This window comes from Girardinichthys multiradiatus, chromosome 2 (genome assembly GCF_021462225.1).
Source record: "Girardinichthys multiradiatus isolate DD_20200921_A chromosome 2, DD_fGirMul_XY1, whole genome shotgun sequence".
Classification (NCBI taxonomy): domain Eukaryota; kingdom Metazoa; phylum Chordata; class Actinopteri; order Cyprinodontiformes; family Goodeidae; genus Girardinichthys; species Girardinichthys multiradiatus.
In genome coordinates, this window is record NC_061795.1 from 22,890,651 (window position 1) to 22,902,238 (window position 11,588).

General features: G+C 39.6%; 1 protein-coding gene across 3 annotated transcripts; it reads right to left on the reverse strand.

Annotated features, from left to right (window-relative positions):
- Positions 1-1,519: 1,519 nt before the first annotated feature.
- ctdspl2a (CTD (carboxy-terminal domain, RNA polymerase II, polypeptide A) small phosphatase like 2a) lies at positions 1,520-11,502 on the reverse strand. 3 transcript variants are annotated; one of them, XM_047390334.1, is made up of 15 exons: positions 11,285-11,502; positions 10,349-10,395; positions 8,574-8,785; positions 8,372-8,416; positions 7,578-7,713; positions 7,015-7,161; positions 6,602-6,829; positions 6,221-6,314; positions 5,060-5,171; positions 4,883-4,969; positions 4,733-4,795; positions 4,560-4,639; positions 4,275-4,401; positions 4,074-4,169; positions 1,520-2,598 (listed from the first exon to the last, which is right to left on the reverse strand). In XM_047390334.1, exons 3-15 carry the CDS (start codon positions 8,760-8,762, stop codon positions 2,533-2,535), a joined length of 1,470 nt encoding a protein of 489 aa, XP_047246290.1. In that variant the 5' UTR covers positions 8,763-8,785; positions 10,349-10,395; positions 11,285-11,502; the 3' UTR covers positions 1,520-2,532. The 3 variants fall into 3 exon arrangements, with proteins under 3 accessions (XP_047246290.1, XP_047246298.1, XP_047246306.1); XM_047390342.1 differs by lacking the exon at positions 10,349-10,395 and having other exon boundaries at positions 8,574-8,784; positions 11,283-11,502; XM_047390350.1 differs by lacking the exons at positions 8,372-8,416; positions 10,349-10,395 and having other exon boundaries at positions 11,285-11,499.
- Between the last annotated feature and the right edge of the window lie 86 nt (positions 11,503-11,588).

Consider the following 11,588-nt stretch of genomic DNA (forward strand, 5'->3'; position numbering starts at 1 on the left):
AATTGCTAATACTTTTACAGGATCTCATCTTTTGAGAGATTCCAATCTGATTAGAAACAACCTAATTTTTTTAGCAGAATGATTAATTTTGGGCTTAACTGTGCACCTCAGTAATCATTGAAAAGGCTGTTTATTTTTGCACTCCTTTAGATTCATTACACACGATATAACGATATAACAATATAAACTTGGCACAAAAAAAAAAAAGGACATTTGTGTATGGTCGGTTTTTGTCTTTGAAGTAACAATGCTTCTTGCCAATAAATCTTATACTATAAAAAAGTCTATTGCCCCCCAAATGATGTCAGGCCTCTAAGCAAAATCCATTTGTGGTGTGAACCCTTGGAAAACTTGCCAAATCCTTTCAGCTACTATTATAAACAGAAAATTTGAATATTACATAAATGTCAGCCAGCTAAAAACCACATCCATGCACTGTACAGTATCTGTACCTAAGACTTGGTAGGGGCTTCTTATGCATAAATCACTGCATAAATGCTGCGGGGCATGGAGGAGATCAGCCTGTGGCACTGCTGAGGTCTTCAGGAAGCCCAGGTTGATTTAATATCGACCCTCTGCTTGTCTGCACTGTTGGGTGTGCTACTCCTCCTCTTTCTTGACAATCCTCCAAAGGATCTCTGTGGGGTTCAGGTCAGGTCAGTTTGCTGGCCAATCAAGCAGAGATACCATGGTTGTTAAAGCAGGCATTGGTATCGTTGTGGGCTGGTCCAAAGTTTTGCTGGAAAATGAAATCAGCATCTCCATAAAGTGATCTGAAGATTCCTGGTAGATGGCTGCATTAACAGTAGACCAACACCAGCAGATAACATGGCACCCCAAATCAACACTGAAACTTCACACTGGACTTTAAGCCACTTGGAGTCTGTTCCTCTCCATTCTTCCTGAAGACTCTGAGACCTTGATTTCGGAGTGAAATGAAACAAAATTACTTCCACGTGAAAAGGGGACTTCGGATCTCTGAGCAACAGTCCAGTCTTAATTTCCTTAGCTCAGTTAAAACACTTCAAGTGACTTTAAACAAGAATGCAACAGTTATAGCCCATAGCCTGGAAACATCTGGGTTGTGAGCTGCCCCTTGAATCTCCTGCAGACTCTTGAATATGTTTTGCTTCACAAACCTCTCAAGGGTGTGGTCGTCCCTGTTCTCTATCATACGTTTGCCTTCCACTCAACTTTCCATAAATATGCTTGGAAACAGCACAGTGGAGGGTGTTTGTCAATGTCCAACTACTAAGTCAGCAGTGCTGCTAATGAATGTGTAGGCCACAAATAACATTTCTGTATTAAAAATGTATTTTATTAGTCTTGTTATATTCTTATCTAAGAAATAAAATTTTAGGTTTTTATTAGCTCCAAGCTACAATCAACAAATTACCAGAAATAAAGTACACCTTCAAGTACATCACTCTGGGTGTAATGAATTACAGTAATGATATTCTGATTTATTACGATACACATGTAAGGTCATTACATAAAACATCAATTAGGAGGCCTTGAGTCATATAAAAATGTATTTATTTCCAAGAAAACCATTAAGGAACACTGAATACACCAGGAGTGATCATTCAAGTCAATAAAACTCGTGACTCACATCAGAGATCCGACATACAAGACGTTTTGGAAAAACAAGATTTAATAGCAATCATGTTGGCAATTTGCTGGTGCTACAATTTTCTTTTCTTTCCTCCAAATAACAAATTTAGGTGATGCATACAAAAGTGACAAGATTTAATCATATCAACTTACAAAGGGTCAAAGTGCAAGATGCCCCCCAACACACACACACAAATCCCCTCATCAAAGTGTCGAAATCAGAACTGGATTCTTACGTACAAATCTCTGAAATTATTGTTTGGCCATTATGGCTTTGTATTCATTTGAGACCTTATCCTAGCTTATATATCTTGATTTTAAAATATTTCAGAAACATTTTACCCCTAAAGATACTTTTTCTTTCAACTGCACCTTATTTCAGACAACTGCATGTAATGGGGTAAAGCATCACAGGAATACTGCAGGCATACAAACCGAAAAAGCAGCTGCTTAACAATTTCAAAGAAAACACGACATTTTGTGGGTTTTATAAAAGCAACCAATCAATAGAGTACATACTAAAATCCAAAGTGGAAATAAAATGACTTAAAAACCTTGAAGAAAAAAGAAATGAAACAATTATGTACATATATTTACAAGTAACTAGAATGAATAATATACAGGTTTGACCGGCCGTTTAAGGTCAGGCTGAAACCGACATGGTCCGTTTGAACAAACATCACGCGACATTCACTTTCGTCAATCCAAAATGGTTGCGTTGGAGACAAACTACCCTCCAGAAGGTCGTCTGCTCTTATTCAACCTTGTATGAACATCCAGGACTTTTTAAATCAAATAGAGCTTTTTGATTTTTTAACATGTTTTTTTCTTTTCTTTTAAAAGCAATGGCAAAGTGTACGCAGAGAGAAAACCACTGAATGTATCCTGTTGTTGAAGTGAGGCATGAATGAAGGCCCCTCAGTCTGGAGGAAGGAGGTCATGCAAACGAAACCGTTCTCTGATGTGCGGTCTGACGTCTTCGTTCTGTGATGCAAAAGCAAACAAAAAAAAAAAAAAGAAGAACGTTTTAAAATAAAACTATTTGAAAATCCAATAGTGTCCAGACATAAAGATACAAGAACTTGTGGGGTGATCAGTCCTGGCTAAAGCTCAAAATCACTTTGAACAAGCGCTCTAACATCCACAGCAGAAAATAGGACAATAAAATACTTGGTGTGAACGTTACACTTCTGTGTTTGTGGGCTTTCACTGTTCTTCGAGTGGAGTTTGTCATTTTATTCATTAGCAGCTTTGGTTGAAAGGTCCCAACATGGAAGGGGGGGTTAAAGTAGACCCACCTGCTACAAGTCTTATCCACAGCCTCAGATATTCACAGGCCAATAATGACTCAGATATAAGAGGAGTGACGTGGGAGTACGCTTTAAAGCAAAGACAGCAGCAGCACATTCTTCTGGCACAAGACGGACCACAACCACAGAGTTCGGCAAGACAAATCGTAGTACGTTCGTAAGTATCGTAACCGATTCCCAATTGATTCGTAGGCATTCCCATGTATTAAATCAGGGAGTTGTAAAGCACTTTCTTGACCACAGAACAAAGGCATTCTTAGCTTCCACCCTCAGTTCTGGATCAGTCTGTTGTAGTGACCATATTCTAGCCTTCTAGGTGCCGTCAGCTGCAGTCTAACTCACCACCTGTGGGCTCTTCTCCTTCCTCTTCTAAACCGTCTTTTTGTAGCTATCAGCAGCGGTGTTGAGACTCCAGTTCCAGGGCCGGAACTACAGCTGCTCTGCGTTCAACATCCATTTTAAAACTGATGCCCAAACAGGGGTGAGGACCTTTTTGTTAAATCTTGATTGAAAATCCCATGATTTTGTTAAGAATAGTAACTAATTCAAATTTAATCCCAACTTATCCTTGGATGCATTAGGCATATTGTACCGATTCCTAACATTTGTGCAGTAATCTTAATAGATTACTGTAAATCGTACTGAATACTTGAAAATATTTGTGCGAATGAATCCCACAAATTATCTTTATATATGGTACCGGTGTCAACCGAATCTTACAGCATCACGGATTGGCCCAGAAAATTTACAAAATCCCAAGAATCCTCACCAATCCTGAAATTTAGCAATTCTTGGCGATTCGTGGTGTGTGTGGAATAGTAGCATTCGATATTCTCAAAGCACACACAGCCCTGTGATCTTAACAGATCATCTTATATAATGTGGAAGAAAACAAAGCGGGTTTGAGGTTTCACTATAAGAACAGAACTACAATCTGAAAGGTAACAAAGGAACCAGGGTTCTCTTGATTAATCTTTACATTCTTGCCCGGCTTTTAAATATAATTCTGATCATCTGCTGCAAGGGTTTCCAAGAACAAGTTACAGAACGCTCGATCACGGGGCTTGGTGGTGTATTTTTACATCTACAGAAGACCTGTTGCAGTAATCTAGCTACTCAGAACCAAATGTTTTAGAGTAAAATACATACCAGCTCCACGAGTTTCTCAAGGAAGGGGATAAGCTTTAAAAGCTCGTTGTCATTTCTATCCACAAACCAGCTCTCGATTGGGACTCCATTAGAAAGCTGGAAAAGACAATATCCACGCTTAAATCGCAGCACCAGAGAGGAACATGGAGGGAAAAAACTCCATCAGATTTTCTCCATCTGCTTCTGGTGTCACGGTTTTACCTGATAGGCAAAGGCTTGGGGTGAGTTGTCGATTATAACCGTCTTTGCAAGATCCCGCCCGAGGATGTTCAGGTCTTTAATATAATTTCCTTGAACACAAACACAGTGCTCCCGAAACAGTCTATGTCTGGGGAAAAAAGACGAAGCCTCGGTTAAAACGCAACAGCACATCCAGTAACTTGGTTGGAGAAGGCTAATGGCAGAGACATTCTAAAAATGGCCAAACAACAGATTCAAATAATTACATAATTACTGATTCAATTGAAACTTTGGGTCAATTCTTACCTAACTAGCTGTTTTTTCGGATCCAGGATGTTGAGCAACTTATCTGCATAGACCTTTTTTGAAGCAGTGAAGAGAATAATCTGTAATTTGAACAGAGACAAACGTTTTTATTTTGCCACCAACGGGTATAAACAAGACTTGCATGGGCTGTCGGCTGTGGAGCTGCACCTCACCTCGTACAACTGAGACATGCGCTCAAGAAACTCTCGAAAAAAGGGCCTCAATCGCACATAGACCTTTGGATACAAAAGCAAACAAAAGCTTCAGTAAGGCAGCTACCGAAGTGGGAGGTTTGATCATAGAGTAGCTATGGTCTCAGTTACCTGGTATATTACATCTTGAAAGAGCACAGGGAATGTCAGGGCTGCATCTTCTAGTTCATTCAAACTGCAGTGGACTAAAGTTTCATCCTGGCAGCAAGATGACAAAATAAATAAATAAATAAGGGTGAATTTATTTCTACGGCTAGTTCATTTCTTATTAAACCTTTCGCTACCTACCAGGTCCAGGACGAGAGAGAAATCAGGTGTGCTGCGGGTTTTCAAAGGTAGTGCTGGTTTACGAGTTAACTGCTCTTCTGTCAGTGGAGGCACATGCTTGATGAAGAAGTACCTACAGGAAGAAAAACAAAGAACACAAGAGACATGGGTAGAGGCTTACCAGTAAATATTAAAACAGAGCAATCTTCACCCTGATTTAAAGGGATAACTCAGATGTTTTAGATGGCTCTAAGCAGTTAATTTCTCCACTCTCTTGGTGTCCAAATTTGGTGAAAACACAGATTAGTTGGTGGCAGACAGAGAGGTTTTAATGAAAAATGTACAGGTTACAGTGATACCACTATAACAATAAATTAGCTATTTATAGTGCAGCCCTAATGCCAGAGCATGGAACCTGCAACACCAGCTCCAAAGTGGACTTCTACAGTACAGAAACTAATCAGTTTGCATAATGTCACAGCGATCCATGCAAAAGGCATTCTATACACCTTTAAACAACATCCATATTTGCATCAGATGTAACCGATGGATGTAGGTTGGAGTGTGCTGCCAAACATCAAGCATGTGAAACATGCATTGCAGCACATTGTAAACAGTATCAACATGGCAAGAGAGGCTGTTTTAGAGTATAGCAGGGTACATCACAAACACGTACCTGAACAAAAAACCTTTCATCTGAACCACTGTAAAAATGTTTTGTTCTAAAAATCAGTTCCTCCGGCCAGATGCACATTTTATTCTGCAGCATTCAAGATTATTAGCAACACACCACGACCTATCTGAAACTCAAGTGTTTAAAAAACATAAGCATCTTTGTAAATAACAGTTAATTGCAAGTGAGACAGAGGTCTGAGGGCTCATTAACCAGGAATTGCAGGAGTTGCTATGATTATTTCTATATGGTGTACTATGATCTGAACAGATGAGACAGCTTTGTGCTGCCATCTAGTGATTAAAAGTCTCTCATTACAACAAACACTCATGAGGGAGATTTTGTTTCTAAAAATGAACCTCATTTAAGTGTTTATTAAAGCCAGAAAATGGGAACTTGAATCTGATTAAAAAGGAAACAAAAGCAGATTAGAGTTTTTTTTTTAAAGAGTCTCAGAGCTTTGCTGTAGACCTATTAAAAAAAAAAAGTGCTGATTTCAATCTACTTACGGGTCAAAAACTTCCCAGTCCTCATCATAAGAGGTTTCCGCAGGTGCTGAAGGTAAAGAGTGTGGGTAGCTGCCATCTGGCATACACCCAGGAGCTGAAAAACACAGAAATGGAAAACAAACTTAGTATAAATCCTCTTTAAATGGAGGCTCTACACTTAAACCACGTTGTCTTTACAGAAGCAGAAAGGATCAAGATGTTGTTTTGTCAGTAATGCCTCCAACTTGCCACTTATATCATTCGTTTTATAATCCAATAAAACCAAGAAGCAACAATATCATGTCTAAATCCATTTTCTGTGTATGTAGGTACAACTACAACAGTTTAGCTGTTTTTCCAGGTACTTTTCTGAATCTTTAGAATGGGTCTGAAGTGAGTTACCTGTTAATGGGGGTATGTCAGCTTCGGTGGCGATTTCTCCTTCTTCGATGGTTGTGTCAGAGGTGACCTGAAGCCTCTGTGGTAACATTTGGACAGTGTGACACGGAGTGATTCCTTCCCTGGATGTCAGAGTACTGCTCGGCATTTCTTCTGCTTGCTCAATGTCCAGCTGTTTAATGATTTCCTCTGCCTCCACTGCTTGGCCCGGCGAATCTGAGCCTGGAGTGGCTTAAAGTGACACAAAAAAACATCTCAGCACCCTTTGGCCTGTGGAACTTCAGCCACACATCAAACAGCAGGTCCCAAAAAACAGCAAGATTATGTGCATTGTGTAATTTAGCAGACACACAGTCTGGCATCCTCTTAATACTTCTTTATTTTTTTAACGCTTAAAGTTCCTTGTTATTCCCTACCAGTTTTAGTTGCTGGTGAGAAGAAGTTGAAAACCGGGGAGAAGATGGTTCCCAGTAGGGTTGTGCGAGGTGGGCTGCTTAATGAGTCAACAGGGGCCTCCAGTTTACCATTAGGTTTCATGGGTTTACTGTTGCAGGTCATTGTGTCTATAAAAATAAACAATACATGAATAAGATGGAAGCATTTTTTCTAAATATCTGTAGATTTTCATGCTGCGAGCTCCTTGTAGATACAATTATATAAAGGCATGACGGGGCTGTTGCAGCACCCGGACTGCTTTCTTTCATGGGGTTCTGTAGGACCTGGGTGCGCTAACTTTATACAGTTTTAAAATCTTCTCCTTATTTAACATTTTTGCCTAACATGGAGCCGTGTACTAGAGTAAAAAAGAGGAAAATGATCCACAGCTACATGTGTTCAAACCTTTTCTAACAGAGTTCAAACTTCAACATGCTAATAGGGGTCTGCGGCATGAGATTCAGAAACTTTATTTTCTTGCTTTTACAGTTGCTGTAAAATATGAACCTCAAATCCAGAATACAGGGAACCGTCTCTGCTCTACCTTTACTTTGAGTTTTTCGACAAACTCTTGAGACCGACTTGTTGGACAGATCTCGGGTCGGGGGTGTTGAAGAAATGAGGTCATTGTCTGAATTACAATCAATACGACTTCTCTTGGCTGGGATTTCCTGCTCCACCTAAAAAGCAAACAAACAAATAAAAACAGCCACATTAAGGCAATTGTTTTTTATCTGTAACTATTTTTTACGAAAAATAAAATAAAGCGCTCCCATGTATTAAGAGCTAGAATGTAAAAAAAAAAAAAAAAAAAAGAGTTAATATTACCAGCTATAATCACTTTTCAATGTAATGTTTAATATATGTGACAAAAATAACAGATGGGTCCAGAACTTTTAGCTATAAAGTCTAAATGCACTTTTCAGTTTAGCATGTAGATAAATAGTTGCCACTGTCCTGAGATCTAGGAACTAGCTTAGAATTATATCAAGCTGTATTTCTGACAGCACCTACAGACAGAAAGATGAAACTCATTAACCAAACCAAATCTGACTTTAGAGAGCCGGATGAGAGCAGCTTTGCTCCTTTCTACACATGCAGTCAGTGATTTTATACATCAGATAATGTGTTACTATTTAAACTAACAGACAGTATGTGTAACTTCACTTGGTTCATGAATAAACAGGGGTTTACATGCTTATTTAACATAAAACAGGATACGTGTTGTTTCAACACTAAAACTTGCTGTTTGGTGTCATGATTTCATTTTTTTCATGTTTCCCCATGAGTTTAAGGTTATTGTAGCCAAGCAGGTTGTCTCTGTCATTGGAAACACACATTTATAAAAAAACGTGAGGTTAACTGGAATCCTTCCTCAATTCCCTGCAATCAAAAGAATACAAACATAAACGTTTCTAGCCACATCTTTCAAATAAGAAGTGTGCTCTTTTCATAAATAAATGTTTCTTTTTTGCCATAGGGTGTAGTACGTTTGTGATAAAACAAAGCTGAAGGGCAGTAAATCTCTGTCTGTGCTTACCTTGACGGCATTCCCACGGATGAATTTCTTTATAGTGGAGAGGAGCCCGGTCTCATTCTTCTGCATTTTGCCTCGACCTCTCAGCGGGGATGTCTCCACCTCTCTGTGTTTTCGTTTGGCCTGGGACGGGTGCGTTCGGTGGCCTTTGTTTAGCTGCTGAGGAGCTTTACGCACTCTCAGCCTCATCATGCTCCGACGTCACATAAAAAAACCTGACAAGAACAGAAATAACAGGTGCAAATATTGTTTGGATTCAGGTTTAGGTTTCTGACCGTTTTGATAGTCTCCTACAGGGACAGATAACGATACCAAACTGAGGTTTAGTATCCCAATTGTTGTTCCTTTGTTTTATTTGACACGTAGTGCAAAATGACAGCATGCAGAGGAATTATCATGTTTTCTTCTTCAATATTTTACCCTTTTAGCCATATGTTGAATTAATGGAAAGTAGAGTTCTGTAGATTCACCACTTAAGACCTGATGTGACATGTAGGCATAGCATTTCTTGTATTTAAAGGGTGGTTTGGGGTTATCAAGGTTTTTATGTTTTTCAAAGCAAAGGATATTTACACCGTTTATTTGTCTTAGGGCTACACAGTGTCATGCAAACATATTACCATCTCATAAACTTTTCCATATTTTACTACTTTATAGCCACAAACGTCAATGCACTTGGGATTTCATGCAAGTCCAAGTTAAATCGACCAATAGCAGTAAAATGGAGGGAAAAGGTTATGACATTTTTTTTTTAACAAATGCAAATCTGAAAACTGTGGTATGCATTTGTATTTGGCCTTATTAACCAAGGAACACAGCAGACAGGTCAGGGTTAATATTCTAGAGAAGTCTAAAGCAGGGTCAGGTTATAAACCAACAGCCTGAGCTTTTGACAGAGCTCTGTTCAATCGATCATCAGAAGATGAGAAAAAGGTATGGCCCAGCTGCAAACCTACCAAGATTTGGTAATCAACCAAAACTAACAGGCCAGGTAAGGAGGTCATTAGTCAAAGAAGCAACCAAAAAAGGCCCATGGTAACTCCAGAGGAGCTGCAGAGATCCAAAGCTCAGGTGGGAGAAGAAGTTTGCGCAACTACTGTTAGCAGTCCACTCCTCAAATCTACCCCTTATGGAAGAGAAAGCCACTGTTGAAAGAAGTCTCATTTGTAAGCCACAAGTCATGTAGAATGGTCCAGTCAAAGTGCAGACCCAAACCAACAAAGAATCGGTGGAAAGGTTTGAATCAGATATTCTAACCAGCCAATCTGAATGATCTTGAGCTAATTTGCAAAGAAGTATGGGCAAAGAATTTCATAGTGATGTGCAAAGCTGCTAAAACTATAACCCTAATATGTGCAGAAGCGTATTGACTCAGGAGGGCCGAAACAAATACAAAACACAGATTTTGGATTTTTATTTGGCAAGAATTTTTTTTAAAGAAATTGCAAAATTTTCCCCTTGCTTCACAATTATGCGTTACCCCTTTACAGCTCTTGTGCATGAAATCACCCCAAAAAACACAGAGACCAAATTTGACAAAGAACAATAATAAAAAAAAAAAAGGCTGCAGTATGTTTTATGCAGTACAATCGATTTACATTAATAACCTGTGCATTATGGCTATATAATAACATCTCATATTTTGTTTTTGTAACATTAAGCAAGAATATGCAGGTGAAAGCTTGTCATAGTATATTTATGTTAGCTGGTTTTGCTTGCAAATTTTCGGTTCCCTTTTCTAAATCAACTCAAAGCAAACACATAAATTGTATGCTTACGCTGAATAACGCAGCACTCCCACCTGTATCCATATCTCTAGCATGGCCTGAAATGAATTTGAGAAAGTTGTGAAAAGTACAAGATTTCAAGTAATCAGTTTTGTGCAAACTTAAAACAATTGGCCACATAATTTACACAAATCTGCATCATTTTACGTTTCAGAAAACCCAGAATGCAGAAAATCCTTCGTGAACAACTTGAGATTTGAAGTTCTCCAAGAGCCCATTTAACCCAGTAACTGAACCAATCAAACGCTAAATCTGTAGCCGACTAAAAACAAGTGAGGGATGACTGATTGGTATGTGACAAGGATAAGAAGCAGGTCTCTATCTGCTTTGTTCAGCTCCGTTTAGTTTGTTGTGTTTATGGTTTACGAGTTTTGCCCTTTGTTGCTAAATAGTATCTGACAGCAAACAGCACAGCTGTCTGTCGTTATGTAACATCGGACACAAACAGCGTTAGCCGAGTGCTGCCGTGTAGCACCGAGACCGGAGTATTTAACACTTTAACGGCAGACTGACTCTGGTGCTTTACGGTTGGTAGTGAACGTGGACACAACTGACGCTTATTAGCTTAACATGTCTGTTTTAATGCTGATAACCCAAACCTGTCAGTGGGTTCAGTGACTAACAAGCTATGGTTAGCTTCGAGGCTAACAAGACGCCAAAGGCAGAACAAGCAGTGCCATAACGTTACTTCCTGCAATACCCACAGCACCCTTCGTTTTCGCTAATAATTAACAATATTAATCCGTAAGTCATCCTTTAACTAATGTGTAGCACAACCCAAACGAACAACTCGTTTTGTTCGCTCCATAACTATATTCAGCCATTAGACTACGCCCCCTTCGCTGACTACCGTTAGCCGCTAGCTAGCAGCAGTTGGACTTTCACTTGGGAAAATATCTGTTGTTTACATGCCGTCTGGTTTCCTACCGAAGATTTCGGATGCTCGTGAAAACCCGCCAGACCGTTGTCAGTCTCGGCCGCGACTGTGGCGGCCACCGGTAGAGGTCGATCCGTGGTTGTTGCCGCCAGCTGTGTCCGTCTCTCAGTGGATAAGTCACAGAACAGCCGAGTCTTCGGACGCCATTTCCCGCCTCATCACAAACAGAAGGCTGGCGGAGCGCAGGGGAATGCGACACAGACGGAGAGAGGTGGCTATGGCAAGCCCCTTTATCATTTAATAATCAGACAGCAGATTCAATATAGATATCCATACTTGGTCCACATTGACGAC